This window comes from Hipposideros armiger, unplaced genomic scaffold, assembly GCF_001890085.2.
Source record: "Hipposideros armiger isolate ML-2016 unplaced genomic scaffold, ASM189008v1 scaffold_202, whole genome shotgun sequence".
NCBI classification, from domain to species: Eukaryota; Metazoa; Chordata; class Mammalia; order Chiroptera; family Hipposideridae; genus Hipposideros; species Hipposideros armiger.
The window spans coordinates 367,188-377,992 of NW_017731552.1; the positions used below are offsets into that span (position 1 = coordinate 367,188).

The window sequence follows — 10,805 nt, forward strand, 5'->3', positions numbered from 1 at the left end:
CCCACCCCCACCACCGTGAGCTATGATATCAGGGTAGGTGCCACCCTGACTGTGCATGCTGACTCCCTCTCCACTTCCAGCTCATGCAGCAGCAGACAACGGTCCTGTCCACCTCGGGCAGCTACCTGAGCCCTGGCGTGGCCTTCTCACCCTGCCACATCCAGCAGATCGGCGCTGTTAGCCTTAATGGGCTGCCTGCCACGCCCATCACCCCTGCCTCTGGTGAGAGTCTTCCAGGGATCCAAGGATGGGTGGGCAGGGCTGGGGCCAGGCCCAGCCTCCCCATGACACTGTTCCGTTCTGCAGGACTGCACTCACCCCCACTGCTCAGCACTGCCGCTGTGCCCAGCCTCGTGGCTCCCATCACCAATGGCTTCACAGGTGTTGTGCCCTTCCCTGGTGGGCACCCTGCCCTAGAGACTGTATATGCCAATGGCATCGTGCCCTACCCAGGTAACTCAGGTTGTACCCTGGGGCCTAGCAGAGGGGCAGGAGACAGGGACAGTGTCTCTTGGAAAAGCATGATTTCCTATGCCTTGGTGCCCAGAGAACAGAGGGGCAGAACAAAGGAAGTCAGTCTCAGCTGAACAGATGTGAGCTGTGGGCACAGAGAAAGAGGTTAAACATATGAACTTTGCATCCAGTGTTCTGGGTTCATATTTAGGTTTGGTAGCTCATTTGGGAAATGGGGCAGATAACATCGGCCATCTCATGAGGTTGCATTGACAATGAAATCAGTATGTGAAATGCTTAACACATCACCTAGTACCAAGAATGGCACCATCAATCTTAATTATTAATCATTACCATTTGGGAAGATATCAGTACCCATATTCATTCATTCATTCATTCATTCATTCATTCACTCAATACTGACCATGCATTGATTTGGGCTGGGCCTTACCCTCATGAGGCAGAGGTTCCACCTTTCCCTACCCTGTACCATGATTCAAAGCAAACATCGTCCAACCCCTTGCTGAGGTAAAGTAAGTTATCTGCGTTTACATCATTGAGGAGAATTTGTTTTTATTTTGAAATGATTGGAGGCTCACAGGGAGTAGCCAAAATAATACAGAGAAGTCCTGTGTGCCCCTCACCCAGCTCCCCCTGATGCTGACATCTTATATAAGCATAGGACATTGGCAAAACCAGGAAGCTGACATTGGTACCATAAAGTGAACTCAACTGGAGTAGGAGAGCTTATTCAGAATGCACCGGTTTTTACATGCACTTGGGTGTGTGTGTTTGTGTGTGTGGTTCTGTGTCATCTTATCACAGGTATAGATTCATGTAACCACCACCACAATCAAGATACAGAACTGTTCCAGCCCTACAAAGTAATTCATTCATGCGACCCATTTACAGTCATATCCCCCACCCCATTCCATCATCTAGCAACCTCTCTCCATTCGAGCAGAATCTTCCCTAGACTCACCAGCTCTGGTGGCCTGGACAACCTCTCCCCTCCCCTGTTTTCTCCACTAGCTGCAGTTGGAAGGTCACAGCCACATGGGGAGCTCCATAGGGTGTCTGATGAATGAGGTTTGAGGAGCAAGAGAGGGGAAGGGATGGGGGTGGGTAGTTGTCTGGAGCAGAAGCCTGGAGTCCTGAGAATCTAGAGAATAAAGAAAAGGAACAAGGGGCCAGGATGAGGAGACAGAAATGGGGGTGATGTTTCAACCTCTCTGGAGCCCAAGAAATGTGGATTCCAGTTTGGCTTCTGCCATTTCCTATCTGAGTGGCCCTGTGTCAGTTACTTCACCTCTCTGAGCCTCAGTTTCTCCACCTGTAAAATGGGGGTTCATACCTGTAAAACATTTATGCAGAGGTGAAGCTGGGGCAGTTGTTTGTTGCTCTCCTTCTGGCTCTAAAGGATGGGGAGGGTGGATGGAAGGCTTCTGCTGCCCCCGCCCCACTCAGCCCCTCCGTCTGCCTGCAGCTCAGAGCCCGACCATGGCCGAGACCCTCCATCCTGCCTTCTCGGGAGTCCAACAGTACACAGGTAGGGAGACATCCCGGCCCTGCCCACGCGTGACCCCGCCCCTAACGAAGCCCGCCCCCGGGGCTTGGCCCCTCAGCCCGTCTTCGCCCAGCTACGCCCCCTCCCCGCCCTGCTTTAGCGTTCTGGTCCCGCTCCCCAGAGCCCACCTTTAGTCCTGCCCCTCACATCTTTCACCGCCTCTGCCAAAACCTCGCCCCATCTCTGGCTGTTCTTCCAAAGGCCTGTCTTGGCCATTCCTTCAGCTCATGGCCCCGCCCCTCAAGTCCTGGCCCCGCCCCACTCTTTGTTGCCTTGGCCCCACCCTTAGGTCCTTTCCTCGCGGTGGCTACGCCCCTCCTCTTTCCCATCACCCGGGTTTGGCCCCGCCCTCATATTTGGCCCCTTCCCCGAATCAGTTCTGCCCCCTATGTCTTAGCCCCGCCCCACCCACTTCGGCGCCCACCGACCTCACGCCCACCTCCACTCCCGGTCTCTGCAGCCATGTACCCCACCGCGGCCATCACGCCCATCGCGCACAGCGTCCCCCAGCCGCCGCCCCTCCTGCAGCAGCAGCAGCGAGAAGGTGAGGGCGCTGTGACCTCCCCTGGGCGCCAGCCCCGCCCTCTGACCGCCCCCTCCACCTCCAGGACCCAGGCTTGGCCGAGCCTCTGGGATCCGCGAGGCTGACAGTAGCCAGGGGCAGGAAAGACCTGGGTTCGAGCCCTGACGCAGCCCATGGGTGTTTGGGAGGGTCAACTGAATCTCTCTCAGCCTGTTTCCTCCTCCGGAAAGTGGGACCCCTTAGGCATAGAGATGTCCTCTCCAAAACTGGATGATTCTCTGAATTTTTGGAGAGGAAATTCATTTTGAGGCTGGGGTGGGGTGATGAGGTATTTCGGGTAAACTGAGGCCTTCCCAGTAGAATCGAGGGAGGGAGGAGTTAGATTCTGGAGTGGGAAAGCCAGAATTCGGATCCACCCAGTCCTGACTTGTGACATAAGAAAGGCACATCACTACCCCGTGTCTCAGTTTCTTCATCTGTAATATGGGCGACCATCTGTGCCAAGAGGCATTAGTGGAAAATAAGAAGTGGTGGTTCCTGACACATAGTGGGCCCTCAGCACCAGAGAGACCCCTCCTCTCTTTAATCCAGCTAGTGGGGGTGGCGATGGGGGACTGGGGGGAGGTGACCAATCAGAATAGCCCCAGATCACCCATGGCAAGGGAATCTCGGAGCCTGGCCCGCAGACATGTAAAAAAAATAAATAAATAAAAACCCAAATAGGACCCTAATAAAAAACGGTAGCACAGTTTTATGAATGTAGATGAATAAGAAATACATGGATACTATTGTATAGTAAATATGGCACTTAATGGAGGAAGAGACCTGAAATTTGCATGTGTAAGTGTCGGAAGGGTTGCAACATGTGAGTTATTGTGAAATAGTGGAAAGAGTGTTGTCTGAAATCAAAGTGTGGCTTGTAACACACTTGGGGAACTGAAGAAGTTGGTAGGTGTTTGAGCCATGTGCACCCATGTGCCTTTTGTTTTCTTATGAGGCTTGGTTCAGCTGGGTGAGGTTTTCTGCATTCACCTAGTGTTTCTTGGAGACAAGATAGCTCACAAGCCAACATAATATTTGTTATGTTCAAAATTGTTCTGTAACGTATCAATCACCTTGAAACACACTTGCATTTTTAAAACAGGCATTATAGCCGAACTGTGGCCCTAATCAGGAAGGTAAGGGGTGGGTGTGATTGTGTGATCTTGGATTTTGTATTTTCTGAGGTGGGGAATATTCATTGCAAGGGTGGGGGAATTCTTGGTGGTTTGATGATTACCTTTGTTTTGGGGTGTGTAAGAGAGGTTTGGGAACTGTTCATGGCTTCAGATCATCAAGGTTTGTTGGGGTTTTTTTTTGGATAAATTATGAAATTTATTTATATTTTGCCTTTTAAAAGCCAGAACGTAACAAATGTCACTTTCTGAAAAGACATCTTATTAGAAATACATGAAGTGCACATCAAGGTTTTTAAATGGTATTATTTATAGTTTGTATATGAGCCATGCACTGGCGATTATATGGAAAGGGGTTGATTTCGAGGGTTAGCCGTGCTATTTTAAAAAAATATTTCTGGTTGGTGTAGTCTACCATTTAAAAATTATCTGTGGTTTCAGGATATCTGGGGTTTGGGACTGGAGAATTCTCTTTGTATTTTACTTGATTTTATTTTTGCATTATCTGAGTTTTGAAAATTATCTAAAATTAGGAGGATTATCCAAGGTTTATGGAAAATGTATCTGGATACTTGGGGTTTGGGACCAGAGAATTAATTACTTGTCTTATTTTATTCTGTGATCATCAGGTTTAAAAAGAAAAAAAGAGAACATTTTATTTTAGAATCAGTTTTAGACTTGCAGAATTATTATAAAGATAGATCGGAATTTCTGTATACCTCACACCCCAGTTCACCTGACTTGTAAATGATCTGGAGTTTGAGGCTTAGGGATTTTTCCTCCAGGAGTTTGGGGTTGCCTGGGATTTATCTCAGTTTTGGGGAAGGGGTATGGATCATCTGAATTTTGTAAATTATCTGGGGCCCGAGGATCATGAGAAGTTTGGAGTACCTGCGTGTGGGATTATGTAGGTCAGGAGTCAGTGTTCCCTGCCTTCCCTGCCCCCCATTCTCACATCCCTTCATTTTGGGTGTCATGGGGCACCCCTCTCCCGAGGCTCCGACCCATGCCCCTCCCACAGGGGGGTTCGCCTCCTCTCCTTGGGGGCTTTACGTCTTTCTCTCCCCCACCTGCAGGTCCCGAAGGCTGTAACCTGTTTATCTACCACCTCCCCCAGGAGTTTGGAGACACGGAGCTGACGCAGATGTTCCTGCCCTTCGGCAATATCATCTCCTCCAAGGTGTTTATGGATCGGGCCACCAACCAGAGCAAATGTTTTGGTGAGTACCTGTTGTGGGCAACCCTTCCTGCTTGCAGCCCATCCCACTCCCCTCACCCTGGAATGGGGAGTGTGGGAGAGGGTGGTCAGCCATGAGACAGGCCTAGTCCAAAAGAGTCATACTTTTTTTTAAAAAAAGAATCACATTCATAATCAAAGTGAGTACTTATTAAATACCTACTGTATGCCAGGCGCTTGCCATGCATCTTTTCTAAGGTTCATTCATTCATTCAGCAAATAGATATATTGTGCCCCTGCTGTGTGCCAGGCATCGTGCTGGGCACTGGGCACAGAGCCGTGAAGGAAGCCGACAAACCCCTGCCCTCAGAAAGCTCACAGTCTTGCTGCATTGTCCAACAGAACTTTCTCTGTTGATGGAAATGTGCATCAGGGCTCTCTGAGCCATCAGCTCCATATGGCTACCAAGTATTTGAAATGTGGCCAGTGTGACCGAAGGACTGAATTTTAAATTTTATTTAATTAAATGAATTTAAATTTAAATAACCAACATAGCCAGTGACTACCAAATTGGAAAGCACAGGTTTAGGGGGAGGAGATGGAAATAAATATAGAATATAGGTCAGGGACTTTTAAATGGTATGAAGAAAAATAGACCTGACGGATAAGGAGCCAGCATGGGGAAATCTGGAAGAAGAGTGTTCTAGGCAGAGGGAACAGCAGGTGCAAAGTCCTTGGGGCTGGACAGTGCATATTGTAGGAACAGCGAGGAGGCCCGTGTGGGGGGAGCAGAGTGAGTGAGGGGGAGAGAGAGAGGTGGTGACAACAGGGAGGGGACGGCAGCAGTTGTGCAGGGCATTGTGGACCTTGGAGAGGACTTTCTTGTCCCAGAAACAGCAAATTAGGGCTCAGAGAGGCACTGCCACTTGTTCAAAGTCACACAACAGCAAAGAGGCAGAATCTAGATTACAACCAGTCTGTTTGACTCCAAAATCTGGACTGTTAACCCCACACTGTACTCTGAAGGGCCTACTATTGACTAATAATATTAAGTGGCTCCAGCATGTACTCAGTATCCAACCATAAAAGGGAAGAATTGTCCCAGTTAACTGAGGGAGGAAAGAGAGGCATGGAATGAATGGTCAAGTGACACTTGAGGTCACACAGCAAGTAATGGACACCCACCAGTGCCCAGGCCTCCTCTTCTGTATCCTGCTCTCAGGAGGAAGAGGAAATTTCTGAAGGAAAACCTACTCAATCACTTTCAACAATCAGGGGGTCACATGGCTTCTCTGAGCCTCAGTTTGCTTATCTATATAATGGGGGCAGAGAATTATTGGAGAGAACAGATATAAAGACATCAAGCCCCCAGCTCTAAATTCCCCCATGGCTCTCCATGGCCTCAGCAAGACCCCTCAAACCCTGACCCCTCATCTTTCTGCCTGACCTCCCACCTGGCCTCTCACACAGAGCTCAGAGGTCCCCACCTCCAAATGCTTGCATATGTGGTCCTTTCCCCCTGGCCCCTGTGGCCCCTACACGGTCCCCTGGGAATCTTGTGAGGCCCAAGAAGTGAGGAGCAGGAGCAGGGTCAGGTGTCCTTGAAGTGGCAGGTGAAAGAAGTTTGTGCTGGTAGCAGTTTAAGGAAGGGAGGCTTAAGTGTTTCTGATGGTCTCGGGGGAGACTGGGGGTAGAGAGACTAAAATAGACAGAGAGAGAGGAGAGAGAAAGGGACGGAGGGGGAAAAGTCAGAGAAAGAGACAAAGACCACACACACACACACACACACACACACACACACACACACACACACAGAGTCAGATGGACAGATAATACTCAGATAGATAGAGGTCTCAGAGGAGGCAAAGGGTTGGCATCAAGGCCCAGAAGGAGGCAGGCATCCTGGTGGAAGGGAGGGAGAACGTGGCCCTCCCAGGACCCCCAGAGGTCCCACCTGCCCCTCATTCTGGATGGGAAGTCTTAGCACAGCAGAACCCAGGTAAGGAGTGAGTGCCCCATCCCCAGAGGCATGAGAGTCCGGGGTTGTCAGAACCAGGCCAGGATTGCTGTGTGTCCTCTGGCAAGCCCTGCCACCTCCCCCAGCCCATTAGCCCTTGCAAGCGCACACACCCACCCCCAGGACCCTGTGAGCCAGGAAGCCAGGGCTGCAGCACTGGAGTGAGCTGAGGACGCCCATGATGCCCACCATCGCGGGTCCATCCCGTTCTCCGCAGGCTTCGTGAGCTTTGACAACCCAGCCAGCGCGCAGACCGCCATCCAGGCCATGAATGGCTTTCAGATCGGCATGAAGAGGCTGAAGGTGCAGCTGAAACGGCCCAGGGACCCGGGACACCCCTACTGACTGCCCACAGCCGCCCAGGCTGCGGGCTTGGCCCAGGTGAGCCGCCAGGCGGCCCCGCCCATCCCAACCCTGCCCTCCCCATCTTGTCCGCACCCCTCCCTGTTCTCCAAACCCTCCCCAGGCTGGGGGGTGCTGAAAGAGGCTATAGGAGCCCCCAGGTTGGATTGGTGGGGGAAGCTAAATGAAGACACCCTAATTCCTGCCGTGGATGGGAGGGTGGGATTGGGGTGGGGAGGTGCAGGAAGCCAGTGCTCACCAAGGGTGGTTAGTGATCCTTCCTGGAGGAGGCTTTGAAAGATGAATACAAGTTTGCCGGGTTTGGTCTGGGGTGGGGTGTATTGTGGGGAGGGCTTTTGTCCTGTCCTATGACTCTCCCAGCTGGGCCCCTCTCATAGCTCCTTATTTGGTATAATTCATACCCAGTGGGTTGATAGGAAAGTGTGACTTTGCCCCTCCCACTGGCATGCCAGGAAAAAAATGTCCCCCCAAACAAATTCCCAAGAGTGTATTTTGCCATCAGAGTGAACAACTTTATCAACAAATAATCACCTTCTCTGAGGAATGAACAGTGAGCCTAAGGGGCCAATGAGGAAACTACTGACCTCAAGCCTCCGTGAGCTTCATCTGTGAAATGGGCTCATAAAAGTCACCTCCCCCAGAGGCAGCAGGGAGGACTCACACAGGGAATATGGTATTTTCCCAGCTGAGCCCAAGACCTACCACCTGGAAAGCTCTCAATAATTCCTTTTGGGTTTTTTTTCTATCTTAATCACCAGTGCCGCCGTCATCAGAGAGCCTCGCCTGGGGCCTGGTGCAAAGTAGGTGCTCAGTTGGGGGCTGGTGATACTTTTCAGACCCTGTCAGGTCAGCACCCACAGATCTGAGGGTGTGCAGTCAGAGTCCTACATCTTGGAGCACGCATTTGGAAGTCCACCACCTGAAAGCCAACTCACAGGCAATCCACACAGTTTTAACACGCTGAGACAGCACATCCTTCCTGAGCACCTACTATGCGCTAGGCACTGTTTCCAGCACTTGGGGATCCAGCTGCGAATGAACAGAAATGGGGTGGATGGGGGGCTGTGGAGGGGGAGAAACTGCTATCCTGGGGCTTCAGTGGCAGGCAGCAGGGGAGAGGAGACACAAACAGGAATATTTGACCCCAATCACCAGATGAGGACACAGGCTTTGTGACCCTAAATCCGTTCCAAGCCAGGTTTGTCAGCCTCCAAACCCCCAAGTGGATTATTTCTGAAAAGATTAGGGGCTTTGGGGTCCCAGACCCCAGCCTGGCCAGGGCAATGGGGCGGGTGGAAGGTGAAGTCATCTGCCTATGTGCCTCCCTTTGGCGCACCCTAACGCCCCTCCCTTCTCCGCCAGGTGAGGGGCCTTCCCACCCCAGGAGGGTTTCCCGCTTCCAACCGACCCAGGACTTTTCCGTAAATTACAACCAAGTTTGGACACCAGCCCTCCCTCTCCTCTCCTGTCTCCCCTTGGCCCCTTCCCCCAAATGTGAACTGCTACCGAAGGGGTGAGGGGTGGGGGAGCTCCTAAGTTGGGGGCCAAGGGGTTCACTGCCACCTCCTGGGAGATTTCCTTGCTCCCCCCACACACACAACCTTGGTGGCTTCTCCAAACTAAATCACAACTTTTCCTATATATATATATATGCATATATATATAGAGCTATAGACAGTATATATATTTTTTGAGTATAGATCATGGGACCAAACTTTTCCGACTTCCTTCCATCCAAGAGAAGGTGACCCTGGGCGGGTCACTCAGCAGGGACATAAGAAGGGCTGAGGCTGGCCGGGCAGCCCGGTGTCTCCCCCGCTCCTGGCTGTCATGTCAGACCAGGGTGCCGGAGAAACACTGGGAGTCATCAGCCAACCAATATACCTCCAGGACTTTGGCCGTCGATTCTCATGGGCCTGTGGGCTCAGCCGGCTTGAGTGTCCCTGCTCCTAGCTGCAGCTTCCAGAACCCCCCAACCCCAACCCCCTCCCTGTCCCAGGGCCTTGCCTTCCCAGGCACAGAAGAGATACCCTGGCCTCCCCTAGCCTTTCCCCGCCCAAGTCATAGCCTTACTCATGTGACCAATAGCCCTTAGCTTTCCGTCTGGGGCAGACAGGGTGGGGGAGCCCCCACCCCTTGCACCCCCTCCCAAGGGCAGGCAGCCAAACCTCCCTGCCTTCGGATCACCAGCCTGGAATTCACGATCTCATGACCAAGATCGCCACGCTCGTTGGACAAGCCCAACCTGCACTGGCCAAGCACCCCTTTGCCGAAGATACCTCTTCAAAGAATTTTTTTTTTAATGTTGGTCTTTCTGAGCAGGTACAAGAAGAAAAGAGAAAAAAATAGGGGAAAAAAATCAAACGAGAATGGATTTTTGTTTCCTAGCTGGGGCGGGGAGGGAGACCTTGTGGGGTGTCTGTGTATAGCTACCCAAACCGTGAAAACCCACCTTGAAGCACAGAGTCAAGTTTGTTTGGACGTCCACTGGGGCCTCTCGCCAAATGAGGCACCAAAGAACTTAATAAGCTAAAAGAAAAAAAAATTTTTAAGAGAAAAAAAAACAGCATTCCCTTTTGTTTCTACCAAAATGTGTTGACCGACCCAGAAAAAAAAAAAGAAGAAAAAAAACACTCATAGCAAAAAAAAAAAAAAAAAAAAAAAAAAAAAAAAAAAAAAAAAGAAAAGCAAAAAAATTCTTCTGACCAACTTGTTTCAATAATTGTTCTGAGACACTCTCTAGTGTGCCTGTGTCCCATGCGTCTGCGTGTGCAAGCGTGTGCTCAGGGGCCAAGAGGGGGCCTCGTCTGTGTCCCCAGCACCCGCCAAGCTCTGGCCAGGTGGGGCGTGCAGTGGCGTGTGTCCTTTTGGTCCATTGGTCCATGTTTACTGGCTGTAAATACCATTTTTATACTCCACATTGAAGATCTACGTGATTTGTACAATGTACTTTATTTCTGCTACAAGTAATTTCATGAAGTTTCAACTTGCAAACCAACTTTTGGAAACAAACCGCCACACAACACACATACACACACACACACACACACACACACACACACACACAAAAGAAAGACAAGAAAAGGACTTAGAAGAAACTTTGGGTTTACTTGGTTTGAATTTCGTGGCTGGAGAGGGCCTTGTCACTGTGGCATGTTTCAGGTGAGAAGCTGCAAGCATCATCTTTATGTCCAAAATGCCTCTCTTTGGTCTGGAGAAACTGAAAGTTTATTTAATAAAAGTTTTACTTGCTAAAGTACTGAGTCCTCCCTCATTTGCCCTCTCACATACATAAAGACCAAGATCTCTGGCCCCACTGAGTGTGTGGGCTAGAGAAAAATCCCAATTTGGAGTTAGGGGATGTTCCGAGAAGGCAGGCCTGGTGGTCCCATAGCCAAGATTTTGTCTGACTCATCCAGAATTTGAAGAACTGGAGTGTTCTTTCTGAGGAAGAGCAGATGCCTATGCTCTTGATTCCCACATTCATTCATTCAGCCAGCAAACATTTCTGGAACACCTACCACACACCT

The 10,805-nt window shown here is 50.6% G+C and overlaps 1 protein-coding gene across 9 annotated transcripts in view; it reads left to right on the forward strand.

Annotated features, from left to right (window-relative positions):
- The window catches only part of CELF5 (CUGBP Elav-like family member 5), a 44,773-nt gene extending 34,242 nt beyond the window's left edge, over window positions 1-10,531 (forward strand). For 2 of the 9 annotated variants that reach the window (XM_019653480.1, XM_019653475.1), the window contains exons 7-12: window positions 81-222; window positions 307-453; window positions 1,940-2,002; window positions 2,418-2,564; window positions 4,795-4,938; window positions 7,130-10,531. In XM_019653480.1, the coding sequence (XP_019509025.1) occupies window positions 81-222; window positions 307-453; window positions 1,940-2,002; window positions 2,418-2,564; window positions 4,795-4,938; window positions 7,130-7,257 (771 nt within the window). In that variant the 3' untranslated portion in view covers window positions 7,258-10,531. The remainder of the gene's footprint in view (window positions 1-80; window positions 223-306; window positions 454-1,939; window positions 2,003-2,417; window positions 2,565-4,794; window positions 4,939-7,129) is intronic. The other 7 variants (XM_019653476.1, XM_019653477.1, XR_002125246.1 and 4 more) reach the window with 6 other exon arrangements.
- Window positions 10,532-10,805: the final 274 nt, after the last annotated feature.